Source organism: Microcebus murinus, chromosome 16, assembly GCF_040939455.1.
Source record: "Microcebus murinus isolate Inina chromosome 16, M.murinus_Inina_mat1.0, whole genome shotgun sequence".
NCBI classification, from domain to species: Eukaryota; Metazoa; Chordata; class Mammalia; order Primates; family Cheirogaleidae; genus Microcebus; species Microcebus murinus.
The window spans coordinates 49,065,457-49,083,530 of NC_134119.1; the positions used below are offsets into that span (position 1 = coordinate 49,065,457).

Below are 18,074 nucleotides of genomic sequence, written 5' to 3' on the forward strand. Positions count from 1 at the left end.
TTTTTTTTTGAGACAGAGTCTCACTTTGTTGCCCGGGCTAGAGTGAGTGCCGTGGCGTCAGCCTAGCTCACAGCAACCTCAAACTCCTGGGCTCGAGTGATCCTTCTGCCTCAGCCTCCCGGGTAACTGGGACTACAGGCATGCGCCACCATGCCCGGCTAATTTTTTATATATATATCAGTTGGCCAATTAATTTCTTTCTATTTATAGTAGAGACGGGGTCTCGCTCAGGCTGGTTTTGAACTCCTGACCTTGAGCAATCCGCCCGCCTCGGCCTCCCAAGAGCTAGGATTACAGGCGTGAGCCACAGCGCCCGGCCTTATTTTGCCTTTATTCTTAATGGATTTTTGGCTGGGCATAGAATTCAAAATTGGCAGCTATTTTCTTTCACCAGATTGCAGGTCTGGACTTCACTGTTTTCTGCTTTTCTTTCTTGCTGTTAAGAAGTCAACTGTTGATTTCATGGCTGCTCCTGTCTTTTTTCAATCTGGCTGCTTTTAAGAATTTGACTTTGGTTTTCTGTAGTTTCACGGTGATTTGTCTGGGTACATAAGGAGAGACAAATCTGCTTGTTAACAGTACTCTAACAGGCTGGCTCAGCAGCAAGGGCTGAAGTCCTGCTGGTGCCAGTTCTAGAAGTTCTGGAATGCAGATACCCCTTGGTAAGAAATATCTGAGATGAGGATATTTCTTTCACCAGCAAAGCTATTCCCCACAGCCTGAAATCTCCCTACATGACCGGCCAGCTGCTCCCTGTTCCCTTCAGTTTCTCTGCAAACATCCAGAATGAGAAGGAGCAAGATGCCTTTCCTGGTGCACAACCTATTGTGTGACCAGCCAGACCTGGCACTGACAACTCCCATGGGATGACAGGAGCTTGAGAGACAAGGTGCCTCCATCAGATGACTCTCTGCCTTCTAATTTTCCCCGTTAAATCCATTTTATGCCTGTCCCATGTGTTGTTTATAGTGTTTGTCATTACCTGGACTTGGTTTAACAGTATGGATTCCCTTTCATTTAATCTGCTAGGAATTCACTGGGTTTTGAATTTGTGCATTAATGGCTTTCATCAGCTTTGAAACCTCTCACTCTACCCTCAAACACTGCTTCTATTCCATTCTCCCTCTCTCTCTTCCTGATATTCCAAATAAATGTATATTAGGTCCTTCACCATATCCTTTCTTCTGTATTTTCTATTCTTTTGCCTCTCAGTGCTTTATTCTGGATACTTTTATATGAATTATTTTACTAGTTCTCTCTTTGGCTGTTTTTATTCTGCTGTTAAACCCTTACTTTACCATTAAGTTCTGGAATTTCACAATTCTCATGACTAGAATTTATAGTGTCTCTTTCTAACGTATCCTGTCACTTTTTATACTTTCTAGTTTCCTGCCAAAACTTTCAAGTTTTCTCCTTAAACATAGTAGCATAGTTGTTTAAGAGTCTGTATCTCATTATCTAGAGCTCTGGGGGTATGTTCCTCATGTCTGAAGTTTCTGCTAATTCCTATTCATATGGCCGCATCTAACATTCCTGGTTATCTTTGCATACTGACATTGTATTTGAAAATTATTATGGACGTAATTTGAAGCTTAAGGTATTATCTTCTTCCGGAGACAATTTTTCTTTCCGATGCTAGACTCCTGGGCATACTAGAAGTCCTAGACCATCTTAATCCAAGTTCCAGTTTTGGGGAACTTGCTGTTTCCAGAGAGCCACCCATATCTGAAAGCTGTTTTACTTCCAAGTCACCCTTATTCTTGGGTGCGCTGGTCCCCAAAGTGGAGAGTGGACTCCAATCATGGCATGCTCTGGATTTGATTTTTATTCTCCTATTCTCAAGAGGCTTAGCTCAGCCTTTCTGGTTTCTTGTCCAAATCAGCAAATATCACCAGAGCAGAAGCAGCGCTGGTGTTTGGCTCATCTAAGTTCCCACCCTGCCCTTGCTTTCAGCCCTGAAAGCTGCTTACTCTGTTGATGTTTATATTTGTGTAGCTTTATTAATTTATTTTCATCAGGATGGTAGATCTGTATTCTATAGCCCATCATTGATGTTCTAGAACATCATTAATGTTCATGAAAATTCTTCGTATATACTCAGACAGTCCCCGACTTGTGATGGTTCGATTTAAGATCTGTAGACTTTGTGATGGTGCAAAAGTGATATGCATTCAGTAGAAACAGTACTTCGAACTTTGAATTTTAATCTTTTCCCAGGTTAGCCATATGTTGTACAATACTTTTGGGATGTTGGGCAGTGGCAGCTCTCAGTCAACCACTCGATCACGGGGGGTAAACAACTGATACTCCCAGAGTGTACTGCACTGCTGGATAATTTTGCCCAACTGTAGGCTAATGTAAGAGTTCTAAGCATCTCTATGATAGGTGAGATTCAACTATGATGTTTGGTAGGTTAAGTGTATTAAATGCATTTTTCACTTCTTCAATGTTCATCAGGATGTAACACCATAATAAAACGAGGAGCATCTGTATTAAATATAATGTTGAGAATGGCCATCCACCTATTCCTGATTTTATATGAATGCCTTCAGGCTATACCTATACCCTCATCAGGTAAAATGTTGCCTTCTGGGCTGATAAATATATTGTATCATGCTAAAGAAGTAGTAATTGATTTATTTTATTGACTATATAAAAAATGTGTGTTGAATTTGATCAAATGCCTTTTACAGCATCTATGAAAATGATCTTTTAGTTTTTCTTTGACTCTATTCACATGATTTATGTACTGAATTTCATAGTATTGAACTATTCATGCATTAATGAAATAAACCCCACTGCATTATGATGTAATATTTTTAATGTGTTGTTGAATTCTGTTTCATAATATATTTTTTTCTTTTGGTAACTTTTATCTTTATTTTTATTTTAGTGTATTATGGGGGCACAAATGTTAAGGTTACATATATTGCCCATGCTCCCCTCCATAATAATTTTTTTTCTTTTTTTTGAGACAGAGTCTCAATTTGTTGCCCAGGCTAGAGTGAGTGCCGTGGCGTCAGCCTAGCTCACAGCAACCTCACACTCCTGGGCTCAAGCGATCCTCCTGCCTCAGCCTCCCAAGTACCTGGGACTACAGGCATGCACCATCATGCCCGGCTAATTTTTTCTATGTATTTTTAGTTGGCCAATTAATTAATTTGTTTCTATTTTTAGTAGAGACAGGGGTCTTGGCTCTTGCTCAGGCTGGTTTTGAACTCCTGACCTTGAGTAATCTGCCCACCTCAGCCTCCCAGAGTGCTAGGATTACAGGCGTGAGCCACAGCGCCCGGCCAGCCCTTTTGTTTTCTAACTTTGTTATTGATTCATAGATTTACTGCATTTGTAATCAGATACTCTTAACTATATTTATATCTTTTCAAATGTTTTATTAGGATTTTCTTTGTGATCTAACATATGATCACTTTTCATGAATCTTCCATAGAAGGAAGATGCATTCTCTATTATCAATACAGAGTTTTATATATATACTGAAATATACTTTGCTATGCTCTAGAGATCTATAATAGCCTTCTCTCCATGCATGCTATCTATCGGAGACTGAAAGAGAGCTGAACTCATCTCTGCCCGAGAAGGTTATGGTTGTGATTTGGTGAATAGTTATTTCTGAGCATTTGCTCTTGTTTGAGAATTATAACTTTAACATTACAAAGTGCTCTTTCTGTTTGGCTTCATGCTTTCTGGCCCAGATTCTACCTTGTCTGATATTAAGATTGAGACTGCTGCTTTATTTTTGTTTGCATTTTCCTGGTATGCACTTGCCAATAGTTAAATTTTAACCTTTCTCACTATAATTTAGGTGTGTATCTTTGACACAGCAGTATTGAGTTTTGCCTAGTATTCCAATCTGAAAATCTTTCCCTTTAATAAGTGAGTTTCCCATTAATTTGTAATGGATTACATAAACGTAATCCATTTACATTTATAGATATGATATGTTTAGTTTTAGTCATCATGTCAAAAATGATTTCATATTATGACTATATGTGTGTATATATATATATGTCCTGCCCACTGTAGCTCATTTTCTTCCAGTAATCCATTTTGACAATGTTCCTCAAGGAAAAGGGGAAGAAATGCATCCAACTAGCTGGAGCTGGATTTGGTAAATAATCCAGCAGGGGTACCCAGGGAGGACCAATTGAAGGGCTCATGTCAGGGGCTCTGTAGGGATGTCCTGAGAGCTCTGTCTTCCCTCCTGTCCTTTCCAACATCTTTCAAGGCAACATTCATAAAGACTGAGAAGACACAATCAACATTTTAAAAAGACAGAAGGCTCTTGCATGAATGGCCCCTTCTCCCCTCTGATTATTACTCAGGTGTCACCTCTGACAAGAGGCCGGCCCTGACGGAGTTCCCCACCTCACATACTCTCCTTCCAGCAAGGGGCTAGATCCCCTTACACCCACCAAGATACAGAATTATTTTGTTCCTGAGCTTGTTTCCTATCTGACCCTCTCCTAGAGTTACTCTGGTCTCCTACTGCAATATTCCTTCCACAGTGACAGGGACCTTGTCTATTTTCTCACTTCACTATGAGAGCACAATGGAGATCTGATGGTTACAATTTGCATGTTCTTGCTTATGGGAGGCCAGCAAGGAATTTCCTTAGTGAATGACCTGTGGGGCCAGCTCTTTACAGGTTCTGGAGGACTTCACCTCTTTTGCATAAGGAGTTGGGGGTGGACCTGAGATTTTTATTTTCTTTTTTACACAGGTGTCACTATTTAAAGTCTCCAAGGTCTGTCCCCTGGCTTCTCATGTGGCAGAATGCAAAGAGATCCTGACTGCAGGCTACACAGGAAAGGATCCAGGCAAGGCAAAGGCTCCCAGCCAGAGGTCCTCTCTGACCCTTTCCCTGAACCAGCCTTCATCTTGTCAAATGCTCCTCTGGTCTACAGAAATCCCCACCAGAGCCAGACTGGCCTTGTCCCATCTACATTGTAACACAGGAGAAAAGCTCAAATTCTGCACCTTCACAAAGGATTCAGGCACAGCTTTAAGGCCATCGCCGGCTAAGCAAGGTCCTTCAGCAGGTCTAGCTCCAGGAGCTCTGCGCTGGCTGTCCTTTCCATCTCATTTCTCTGCCCAGCTCAACTGTCACCTCCCTGGAAAATCTTTTCTCCCTCCCTAGGCAAAAATGCTGGGTGGCCTTTCTTGGTCTTTAGTGCTCCATGTACACTTCCTGCTACAGCCCCTAGATGGGGGTATAAGTGGCCCTTTCCCAATCTAATGACATTCACACTTCCCCTCAGGTTAGCACTCCAGCTTTGTCTCTTGGTAGCAATCACTGAAGGAAAGAGTCACCATTAATTATGAATGTGAGTCATCAACTTTTGCAGTTTCGGCATCCTTAATCTCTGTGGAAAGTGGCTAAACTGCTAACTGCCATCAGGTGGGGCTCTTCACCACAACACAATCACAAGCCAGAGGTAACAGCTGTTCACACCCACAGCAGTCCCAGCGAATCACAACGCTGTGAGAGAGACCAACCTAACACACTGACCCTGTGCCCTGACCACAGGGCAGGGAGAGCCACCCTCTTTCAAGGGTGGATAGAGGCCGGGTGCAGTGGCTCACGCCTGTAATCCTAGCACTCTGGGAGGCCGAGGTGGGCAGATTGCTCGAGGTCAGGAGTTTGAAACCAGCCTGAGCAAGAGTGAGACCCTGTCTCTACTAAAAATAGAAAGAAATTAATCGGCCAACTACAGAATATATATATATATATTGGCCAGCTACTTGGGAGGCTGAGGCAGGAGGATCCAAAAAAAAAAAAAGAAAGGGTGGATAGAGGTGATTGGGTGGGTAGGGATTGGGAGGGACTTTAAACAGTCTACAAAGACACAAACCTCAGAAAAGTATAAATCCTGGTGAGGCACACATCCCAGCCATCAGGAGATGCAACGGGAATGTCAATGGGCTAGGTCTTTCTTTCTTTTTTATTTTTTTGAGACAGAGTCTTGCTCTGTTGCCCAGGCTCCAGTACCGTGGCGTCAGCCTAGCTCACAGCAACCTCAAACTCCTGGGCTCAAGCGAGTCCTCCTGCCTCAGCCTCCTGAGTAGCTGGGACTACAGGCATGTGCCACCATGCCCGGCTAATTTTTTCTATATATTTTTAGTTGGTCAATTAATTTCTTTCTATTTTTAGTAGAGAGGTGAGACAGGTCTCACTCTTGCTCAGGCTGGTTTTGAAACACCTGACCTTGAGCAATCCACCCACCTCGGCCTCCCAGAGTGCTAGGATTATAGGCGTGAGCCACCTGCCACCTCGCTTGGCCAAGCTAGGTCTTTCTAATACCCATAGCCCCAGGGAAAGGCAGGGCTGACAGCCTTACTCTCTTCCTGGACCACTGCATCCCTGGCCTAGTGTTTAAGAACAACCTGGGGTACCAAGCAAGGCAGTGCCAGCCTGCAGACTCTCAGGTCATTCCCAGGCTCCCCGACTCCCCTCTCCAGGCACACGTGGAGCTCATGCCCCAGCACATGAGCTGTCTACACCCGGAAGTTTCTGGGCACCACAGTGGTACTCCCAGGGCTTTTTCTTCAATTCAGCTTTAGTGAAAAGGCAATCCACGTATTAATATAGAAGAATCTGTAAACTCCTAAGTCACATTTTAAACTGTAACATTTATTACAATTCCTAGGATGAGACACTGTGGGCAAGTTCATTCCTGTTGCGGAGGTCAACACAGTGAAGCTCCTTTTTCTTCTCCCTGGAACCAGAGGTCAGGCAGCCCTGCAACACACAGCACGATGGCTGGCCTTAGGCACATTTCTAATGCAAGCTGGCTTAACTTTCCTTAAGTATAGACAACAGTTTAAAACTTTTAGGGTAATACTAATTTTAAGGCATGCAGAAACCTTAAATATTTTCTCCTTACTCAAGATATGGAAGATGCTTAACTCACATACATAAAAAATGCCTCAAATAAGTCTTGCTTCTTGCATTTACTCTTGCATACTTAATCAAATCACATAGTCCATGGTTGAGCACTTAAAAGGAATGAGGCCCACCGGCCCCTTCACTAACAAAGACCCTGGTGGGCACTACTTCGCACCATACAATTATATTCTATTGCCTGCAGGTTTTCCTGAATGGGCACCACTAGCTGTATTTCCAAGCAGGATTTACTGCACATGGAAAACAATTTGGTTAGTTTGCAACTAACTCCTAGTTCTCAGAGAAAATGTGGTCATGGTAAATGCCACTTTGAGAGATTCCTACTACCTGAGGCTTGCTTTTTATACTGAAAAAAAGATGGATTAGATGTTAGCGGACAACCTATGAACAAACTCCTCAAGAATTGTGCAGGGTACAAACCAAGGATAATCTACTAATCCAAGCAGAAAAACTTGGCTTGGAAAATATTTTTCTAGATTTAATGCTACTACAGAAAGTCTCTCCAAACTATTCCCCTTCCAAAAGGAAATAAGCTTTCATTGTGCAAGTAGACTAAAGAGATAACAGCTGTAAGATTCAGAACATATCAGTGTGCAGGTAGAAAAGTTTAAGAAAAATAAATCAGAACATGTAGATACTTAAATATTGTGTGTTGTTTGATCATTCTACAAGATACTGATTTCTGAGCCTCATTTAAAATGCTTTCTCACTGACATAGGAAGCTGTTCTGAGTGTAGGTGAGCCACTTCTTTCTGGATCAGAATGGAGTCTTTATACCAACAGCAAACATTGTAAGGACTGTTTTGACTGCGCTCTAAATAGTACCCTGTGGCTGTTAAACAATGTGAATATCTTATATGAAGCATTGCAATAAGAAAAGAAAGTACTATGTTTTTACCTTGGCAAAAAATTTTTTTCTCTGACACATTATGGGTTTTTTTAAAAAGTTTTTTACCCCAATTCTGAAGAGTCTATAGAAGAAGCCTCTCTTTGGTTTGGGAACCGAGGGACATATTTTGTCTTCTAGATCTAACAGCAAATTTTCCTCATTTCCACTTTCACTGATGTCCTTGAAACATCCAGATTCGATCATCTGCATGTACAGAAGAGCAGGACAGAGAAGGCGTGGAGGGACACTGTGGGGTCAGGCAGTGTCTCCTAGTACCATCAGCTCCCACATGGCCCCTGTGCTCCATGCTGGTGGCTCGAGCTCCCAGGCCTGGGCCTCCCCTGGCTCCCCTTTCCTGGACTCTGACTTCCCTGCTTTCTGACCTCCTCTTGGGGTGAGTGGTGTGGTCTCCTCTTCCCCTGTCTCTGAGCAGACCCCCAGTGTGGGGAACTACTACTGCAGGAACTATGGCTGCCAGCTAACTCTGCTTAGGAAGCCGGACTTGGGTGGCAGGCAGGCCCAAGATGGCCACCTCCTGTCCACTTCCAGTCCCTGGGACTGGGGGTAGCTGTCATGCTTCTGCACAGTTGTTAATATGGTCCTTGCTTTGCCCATCATCTAGTCCTATGGTGAAAAGTCTCGCCTCATTTTACCTCCCAAATACACACACACAATCTTTTCTTTCGTCATTGTTGAAACATAAACCTACTATGCTGGAAAGGGCAGTACCTCATTCTGCCAGGGGATGGGGACACACCCTGTAACAAATTGAGCATAGAAGTTGTCATCTGTGGTGTCCAGGTTGACTCCTTTCACCATGGAGAACTGCTCAATATCCAAGACATCCTTGCAGTAAACTGTATTAGGCTGTGCAGCAAGAAGAAAGAGAGACAAATCCATGAGATGACAGAGTAATCTGTAGTTCCCACAGTTATAAAGAATAAAATGCCTATGACGTGAGTGCATAAACACTGCTCCATTTTTTTTGCCAAGCCCCTCATTTGAAGAATTTTCCAATTCATAGAGTATGAATTGGAGCTCCTCCTTTATGGAAACTTTAGTGTCACAGATCCTGTGTGCTCCAGCTCCCTTGTGTGCACACATGCTCTCTCTGTCTCACACACACACACACACACACACACACCCCTCTGAAGACCACACCCTTCTCTTTTTTAACGTGGAAAGTAGATTACAAACAAGGCCAGGATGAAGAAGGATGGGATGGATGCTTTTATCAGAAGATGCAGCACAGACTGAAGAGCTGTGGGGCGGGATAGAGACCACAGCTATGGGATCCAGAGTTAGTGACCATGCCGCCAACCCCTGGCATCCTCCTCGTAAAGCACCTGCTTAAAATTTTAGTAGCAGCTCCACATCCCGCCCTCCCTGCCAGCTCACTGAGTGGTCTCGAGCTGACAAAGGCGTCTGAGGGAGCAAGGGCCCTACCCCTCCCATTCTGCTCCACTCCATGGGTCAGCAGGCACCTCCTCTGGGTCAGAGGCCCAGGTCTGTGGCCCCCACCCTGGCCCTGTGGTCCTCAGTTGCAAGGGGTCAGGAAAGCAGGTGAGGGGTGCCAAAGCTGGGCCTCCCCCTCTTGTCAGTGCTTGCACTCTGGGGGCTAAGGAACAAAAAGCACAGAACTTTGCAGTCGTGGGGTCCTCATCTGCTCATACAAGAGGCACCTTACAGTTCTGAGGAACCACCTTATCCACAGCCAGAACTTGCACACCAGTGAGTGCTATAATCAAGGCAGTGATGTTCTGCAGGTCACTGGTCAGCAGTCCTCTGAGAGTAGCTGCTGGTCATTCATGCATCCTTACAAGGAGTGGAAGTGAGCTGGCAGGCCCCACATCCAGGGGACAGTCCAGAGGAAGGCATCCCAATATTTCAGTCTAGGCCAAAGGCCCAAACCCCATAATGCCCCACAACCTATGAAGTCTTAATTCCACAAATGAAACTCCCCACTGTTTTATCATGAGAGCCCCCTGAGGACTGGCTCCCTATGGGCTGATGTGATTACTCTGAGGTCACACAGACATGTCTGAGATGGCCTAGAGTCCCTGTCCCACCTGCTCCCCCACCTTTCTCAGGGCTCGGTCCATGTCAATTGAGCTCAGCTGGAAAATCCCTCCTCAGAGGCTGCCTTGGGCCTGCCTGCTCCTGACCCAAGCAGCCCCAGGGCCTGGCAGGAGAGAGGCTCTCAGGACCAGATGGCCCATGTGGAGGCCTTGTCATGCACTCACCACTGTTAGGCGGTTTTCTCAGTTGGCTAGTTAGTTAGTTTTACTGCCTATCTCTTCAGGCTAAGACAGGCTGCCCCAGAGCAGAGACCTTGCTTGTCTCATTCTCACTGTGGCCTTAATACCTAGAGCTGTGTCTAGCAGGTAGCATGCATTCAATAAATATGTACCATGTGAATTAATTCCAACAAAGCAGTTACTACGATAACATATAATACAAATATAAAATAAACCTAACAGATCCTGAACAAGTCCCACATCTAAAAATATTTTAATAGTACTATCTTAATTCCATCCTATTCTTCAAAATTACCTACCCTCACATGTGTGTTGATATACTACATCTGAAACCGACTGCCCGAGACACAGCCCAGAGTACAGTTTGTGTTCATTTATCCTTTCATTAGCAAGAGTGTCCTAATTGTCTATGGGCACCCCCACCAGGCACTGACACGTGCCAGGCCCTGTGCCAAGCACTCTGGAGACATAACCTCATCTGGTCCCCACAGCATACTTAGGTGGAGGAGTAGTGACAGCACCATAGTCCTCAGCATGAGGCCTGGCCACAGTCCCAGGACCTCATGAGCAGTGGAGTAGGGATGCGCATTCCAGGCAAAGGAAGCAGGTGTGCACTATGGTGTGAGAAGGTGAGTGACAGCATGAAAGGTGAAGCCAGTACTGATAACAGAAAGGGAACACTGGACATACAGGGACCTGAAGGGCATGCAGAGGAAATCTCTAGGTATTGCTGTGGCTCCTGAGGAGGGCAGTGGCTCCGTGCTACCAGCAGTGAGGGCAGACAGTGACTCCAGGCCCTGGGAGCCAAAGCACTGCTGGGATGGGCTACACAGGGTCTGGGGGTGGCTGTGGAGAGCTGGAGATGATGGGGGAGGGAGGAAGAACCAGTTATGACAGGCACCACAGAGCAGAAGCCACATCCTGGCAGTCCCAGGTGATTCTGTATCTATCTGCTTTAAAAAAACAAAACAAAACTATGTTGCATGGATCACTGTTCCTGGGGACCCTGCTACTGTTGGCAGCACACTCACATCAGGACAGAAAGGAGGGTCCAGCATGTTTGCTTCCAGCCTCCTGAAGTTGATGTTTTGAAACACAGGGTGCTGCTTCACTCCAGCTGCTCCATCGCCCTTGCAGCCCAGCCGTTCACTTGGGTTCTTGGTGAGTAACTGTACAAGAGGTGGGAATGGAGTCACAGTAAGCTCCTAGGATAAAAATGAAACTCAAAAATAACCTCTATAATAATAACCAAGAATTAGGGATGGCAGAGAGCATGTACATCTAAAAAAATACTCAAATTTCAAGGCATCAACCCCACCACATTAATTCAGATTTTATTACTTATGTGGTATTTCACAAAGGAGTTGGGCTAACGTTTTGCCTTTGAGCTATCAATGCATAAGGGGTTAGCTAAGTTAATCCTTAAGTAAAAAAAAATGTTAACCATGTAAAAATTAGGGAATTTTTTAAGGAAATAGAAACGTTTGAGAATTTCAGAAATATCATTTTAATGTAAATTATATTTATAACCAGAAACTATTTTAATCTGTTCATTAAATAGATCAGTAAGAACCTCAGATGAAGCAAAAATTTAACAAACCTACTTCTAGAAACTGTATATTCTTAAAATAGAGTATCTTGTTCAAAAGTATCCCATTTATACATACTTACAACTGTCACAAATTCAATAAGCCTTTCTCCACAATTATTATTGATCAAAAAAGGTTAGGCTGTACTCAAAAGCAGCATATTAAAGATCTGTGCCTCTAAAATATAGCCTAAACCAGAGGTTGAGAAACTATAGACCATGGGCTACAATAGCTGCCTAATTTTGTAAATAATAAGGTTTTATTGGCATGACCATTAGTTTACTATTGCTATTGCTATGGCTGCTTTTACACTACAGTGGCAGAGCTGAATAGTTGTAATAGAGACCTGCAAAGTCTAAATAATACTTACTATCTGGCCCCTTACCAAAAAGTTTGCTGATTCCTGGGCCAAATCAACATCCCAAAGACCAGAAAGAATCCTGGATCCAGCATTTCCACAGTGCTCTAGCTCCCAACCTTGCTGAGCTGTGCCTACCAGGGCCTGAGTTTAGAAAGCTCTTTGCCTCACTTACTCCTGCTAAATTCCTTGGGTTCCAGTTTCTCTGGTCCTGACCCTTACATCAGGCTCCCCTCCTCCAGCCCCACAGCCTCAAAGCATTCCCTGTTTCTCCCTTATGGCACTTATCACAACTGAGGTGAATAAACCATTCGGACAATCCTTTTTGCTAGCCTTTCCTGTTGGGTATGAAGCTTGGTGAGGGAGGGGCTATGTATCCCTAGCACCTAGCCAGAGCAAGTGATCAATGAGATTTTCTCAATGCATTTATTCTTTGCATGCTTTTGTTAATTTAAAACACAACTGGAAAAAAATTTTTTTTCTTTTCTGAGACTGAGCCTCACTCTGTGCCCCAGGCTGGAGTGAAGTGGCATCATCATAGCTCACTGCAACCTCAAACTCCGAGGTTCAAGTTATCCTTTTGCCTCAGCCTCCCCAATAGCTGGGACTATCGGCAACTGCCATCTTACCCTGCTTAGTTTTTCTATTTCTGGTAGAGAAAGGGTCTTAGTCTTGCTCAGGCTGGTCTCGAACTCCTGAGCTCAAGTGATCTCCCTGCCTCTGCCTCTCAAAGTGCCAGGATTACAGGTGTGAGCCATGGCACCCAGCCCTAAAAATTAATTGTAATGCCAAATACAATTGCTACATCTCAGGGATTCCATGCTTCTATTATTAAGCTTACTGCCAACAAACATCCATTGAAAGCTATGGATATTCTGAAATTTGTGTCACACTACCCACCCCCAAATTCATAGGAGGGAACTAATCCACAGTGCAATAGAACTAATAGGTAGGGCCTTTATGAAGTAAATGGGTTATGAGGGCTCTGCCCTCCTGAATGAGATTAAGGCCTTAATAAAAGAGCCCCAAGGGTGCATGTTGCTCCTTCTACCATATGAGGACACAGTAAGAAGGTTCCATATTTGAAGCAGAGAGCAGCCCTGAACAGATACTGAATCTCCTGGTGCCTTTATCTTGGACTTCCCACCCTCCAGAACTGTGAGAAATAAATTCCTGCTGTTTATAAATTAATCTCAGCCTAAGGGATTTTATTATAGCAGCCTGAGTGGACTAAGATAGATGACCTGACCAGGCAGCACTGGGAACCTTGGTCCACAGCTGAGCTCAAGTCCTGCTACTGCTGTTTACTGTGTGACATCACAGAAACCAAACCCTTAATTTTTTTAACTGTGAGGCTATGAGACTATCTTAGGTATCCACTGTGAGGATTAAATGAGATGATATGTAAAAGAGATTTTGAAATTATAAAATAGTATACAAATGTCAGTCAGTCTGACCTCCCACTTGGATTACTGTAAAAACCCAACTGTTCTCTTCCCTTCCCCCTCTTCTGTCCATGCCACACAAGCCTAACACCCTAACTTTGAACCAGACCTTGTTCATTCTTTCAGTAAACTCACAGAGCACTGGGTGCAGGTGAGGCTCAGGCCTGGGTGACAGGCAGGGAGGAGGGTGCAGAGGCCGAGGGCTCTTGCAGCATCTCACAGGCCTCCCTGGCTTTACACACCTGAGTGGTCTTGGTGTAGCCTCCTCCCAGCACCTGGGGCCACGGCTGTCCCTGCAGGTGATTCACAGCCCCTCCTGTCTTTTTCAGGTTAACTTTGCATCTCTGTTTGTTGGAATTTAGTCTATTCTTTAAGAACTAACTGCTTCTCTTCTCAGTAATTATTGAGGATTACGTGTTACTAAACACTTTCCGTGAATTATTTCATTTTATCTTCCCAACAGTCCTATAAGGTAGAAGTTACTCTCATCCATGTTTTATGGATGAGAAACTGAGGCTTGGAGAGATCAGCTCATAATGGGGAGCTGAGATCCCCCTGTGCCCCAACTTCAAAGCCAGTGTTCCTACTTACAACACAGGCCTTCACTCAGAAACTGCCTTCTTCCCTGATGCCTCCAATACCCAATAGGATTTCTTCATCCTGAAAACCCTTAGGCCCTAATTTCTGTCCATTTACAACACCTTTACATTCTGCATTTTTTTTTTACTATAGGCATTTATATGTTTGTTTTAGGCCTAACATTAATTGCTGCTTAGGGCAGCCACTGTTTCCAGTATATATTTTTTACATTCCTATAGCTCTGTTATAGTGTCCTATGTGTGGTAATACTCAGGCAATAGCTATCAAACTGAAAATAACTAGTAGTTGGTCCAAATGTTATTAAACACTGTCCACTCCAAGCAGAATGAACCAGCTGGGAGAAAAGCCAGACTGATGCCACGGCTCAATGACAAGCCTGTAACATTCATTGCTTCATGTATGGAAACACATGAAAGGGAAAGCAAAATAATGACTCTCCAGCCATCACCAACTCACATGAGTACTAGTATGCTTCAGCCCTAGGTATATCTGCTGGTGACTCCAGTACCCAGATGGGGACCTCTGCCCATCTGCTGGGTCTCATGGCCTCTTCTTCTCCAATGGTCTCGTCCTCCCCAGCCCAGCCACACTCTCCCAGGTCACACCCTAGACTCTTCCCTCAACTCCACTCCCCGCAGCTTCCTCTAGGCAATGCCTCTAGTCTTTCTGCCTCTACCAGGAGGTGCCTTGACTCCATGGAATCTGACCTTTCCCTAGTCCTCCTCTGGAGCCAGCATCGATTCCATGGGCCACTACTTAGTTTCTCCTTCGCAGACACCCCAGCTCCTGGCCAATCTATTGCCTCATCACCTCTGCTGAGTCAGCAGCTCCCTGCCTGCTCCTTCCTGGGTGTGGGGGGCACAACACACAACCGCAGCCACCCACCTCCTGTCAAATCCACGGGAGCCCTAGATGCTGCCAAGAAACCCCTGCTACTTCACAGTGCTCCATACCTCCTCTGTTCTCATCTCTTCCACCTTGAGAAAATAGAAGTCCCACAAGAAAGTCTCCCCCACTCACCTTCTCCCCATTGCACTGGCCACAGGTGCTGGCTCCCATCCTCCCCACCGTGGACTTTGCCCCAGCCAATCCCTGCTTCCTTCTGGTGTTCCTGCTCAGGCCCCCATCTGGAGTCAGTCTAGACTCCTCCCCACCACACTGGCAAATCCTGTAGGCCTTGCCTTCAGGATCCACCTGAAGTCTGACAGTTGTTGTCTTCTGACAGTTGTTGTCTTCCGACACTTCCTATACCTGCTCTACCACCACTGAGGTCTAAGCCACCCCCTATCCTCACCTGAATTACTGCAAAGCCCTGGATGGCCTCCCTGTGTCCAGTCTACCCACTCCCTTCCCAGCATTCTTCTCAGAACTCCGTGATGGCTTCATGGCCATCAGAGTAAAAGTAATACTCAAGGCCTGACAACAATGGCCCTGGGTCTTCCGCCTTCCATTCTGTTCCCTCTAAGCCCTGCTACTGTCACATCCCACTGACAGTAAACAGAACAGGGCAGTGGGGGCTTTTGTTTAACTCACTGCTGTATCCCCAGTGCATGGGACAGTGTCTGGCACATAGATGCTCAATAAATCCCTATTTAATGAAAATAAATGAAAAAAAATACACTCAAAAATAATAAATAGTGGTTTAAGATAAATAACAAAGAGAATCTCTCTCAGTGATTTAGTGTCTGGGCAGCCAGACTGTGTACCAGGTCTCCATGCTGTGACACACAATGCCAGTGTCATCCTTGCAGGGCCCTTAACAGAATCAAGGGAAGTGTCTATGCAGCACCTGGCACAGAGCCAGGTGCGTGGCAGGCCTTCAAGTCAGAGTGTCTATAGGGCTATAATCCCTGGGCAGCTGGTTGAAGAAAGAAGAAACCCTTACTATTTCAAAACACATTCAAGATTAGTTCTATGTTTCATTTCATATAAAGTTGGTCAATGAAACAAGGCTCAGCTGTTTTCTGGTAAGCAAATGACAGCCTTGCTACCACTCTTCCCTCTCAGGAGCATCTTCTGAGAAAGCAAACAATGAATTTTACTCTGCTTTGCCCTGATTGATCAGATCAGACCCCAATTAAGTCATCTCCCAGATCACTTCTGGACACTTTTCTCCACTGCCCTCTTTGAACTTCGATGAGAAGCCAAGGCAGGGCCGTCACCCGGAGGCAGGCTCATCTCGAGCTCTGAGTGAATTCTGGAGCCCAAGCACCTACTGTGAAGCTGCAGTGGCTGGCGCCGAGCCTGGGCAGCAGGCCTCACTTGCAGGAGATTGACAGCCTGCATCCTGGAGTGAGTTGTTCAACCTCCCAGCCTCCACATAGCCTGACCTACCATTCTGCAGATAGATTTGGTCTCCTCTGAAAACTTCTTGGAATACTCCTCAGTATCTTCCTTGACTCTTCGTTCTACCTCCTCCCGTTTGACTTTCTCTTTGAATTTTCTGAATGGAGAATGTCCCTGAATCATTTCATATATAAGACAGCCAAGTCCCCACCAATCAGGACTAAATGTATAGTTTTCATTATCGATAACTTCAGGAGCTATATAACAAATACAGGAAATTTAAATTAAATTACATTTTGGTTTTAAATTTTCTTGTAATTAATTCCAATAATAAATTATAAATTCAATGTTTGTTACAACATGGATAAATCTTAAAAACATTATGTTAAGTGAAAGAAGCCAGATATAAGCAGCCAAATATTGTGGTTCTATTTATATGAAATAGAACAGACAAATCCATAGAGACAAGAAGTCAATTAGTAGTTGCCAGGGCCGGGCGTGGGCGGTGAGGAATGGAGAGTGACTGAATAGGTACAGGGTTTCTTTTTTGAGGTGATAAAAATGGTCTGAAATTAGACAGTGGTGATGGTTGTGCAACTCTGTAAATACACAAAAATCCACGAATTAAATACTTCAAATTGGTGGCCTTTATGGTATGTGAATTATAAATAAAGGTGTTATTTTTAAAATGTTTGTATTCTTCATACAGGATGAACTGAATTGCCACAGAGTAACATTAACATGGGAAAATGATGCTCTTGGGAAGACCCCGCCTCCAGAAGGTGCTCCCTCCAAACATGTACAGCCATGCCCACGGGTACCCCCAGTGCATTGCCACCTATACCTACACGTCAATCAAAATCCCCCAAAGCTGGTGACAGCAGAAATGGCTGGGGTCTTACTGCAGGGCTCAGCGAGGCCACCAAAGGCCACCCCTGGGGGTCAGGCTGGCACTGCCCATGGACCTTTGGAACAACCCCCTTTGGAATAACCCAAGTAGGATGATTTCTCAAGGGGTCAGCAAGGCTGGTGTGCACAGGGAGTGGACTTTGGCAGAGTGGCAGACCTGCAGCCTCGTCCTGGTTCTACCCTCACTTAGGCATGTGACTCAGGACTCAGAGCCCTCTCTAGGCCTCACTCCTCATCCATAAGAAGAGGCAGCAGACTAGAGGATTCCTCAGCAGTTTCAAAACTCTGACTGGTTGAAGTCTTCAAAATACCACTGTACCCTCTACCAGTGTGTTCAAATTAAGCTTCAGGTCCATTTGTGTTGAGATTCCTCCATGTTCTGAGGCACTCAGACATCCAGACAGAGAGGACAAGGACCGCCGACATGTTCTCTCACATACCCATGTAGCCAACTGTTCCAACTCTTCCTCGAACCGTCTGCCCTTCTGGGATCTCCACAGCTAAACCAAGGTCTGAAATCCGGATATGTCCTGTGTGTGTTCAAATACATTACACAAGTCACAGGAGGATGTGATGACACTTTAACAACAATAAAAATTGGGAAAAAATAATCTTAACTACCATGGATGGAAATAATAGCATTTTATGCTCTGGAACAATTAAATGTAAAACTACACTTAACTTTTTCACATTTAGTAAAATTCTATACAGTGCATTCAGTTTTACTAATAGCAGGAAATTAGATTTATGCATGGCTGTTGATCAGGAAGCCCTTTAATCATAGACAACCATGTGATAAGACAGAGGTATTGTATTTA

The 18,074-nt window shown here is 44.5% G+C and overlaps 1 protein-coding gene across 2 annotated transcripts in view; it reads right to left on the minus strand.

Annotated features, from left to right (window-relative positions):
• Positions 1–6,628: 6,628 nt before the first annotated feature.
• GRK4 (G protein-coupled receptor kinase 4) overlaps positions 6,629–18,074 on the minus strand; it is an 81,629-nt gene continuing 70,183 nt past the window's right edge. For both annotated transcript variants that reach the window (XM_075992881.1, XM_075992882.1), the window contains exons 12-17: positions 17,697–17,786; positions 16,396–16,604; positions 11,101–11,238; positions 8,541–8,678; positions 7,821–8,015; positions 6,629–6,757 (exon numbers count right to left, since the gene is read on the minus strand). In XM_075992881.1, coding sequence (XP_075848996.1) covers positions 6,662–6,757; positions 7,821–8,015; positions 8,541–8,678; positions 11,101–11,238; positions 16,396–16,604; positions 17,697–17,786 — 866 coding nt within the window. In that variant the 3' untranslated portion in view covers positions 6,629–6,661. The remainder of the gene's footprint in view (positions 6,758–7,820; positions 8,016–8,540; positions 8,679–11,100; positions 11,239–16,395; positions 16,605–17,696; positions 17,787–18,074) is intronic.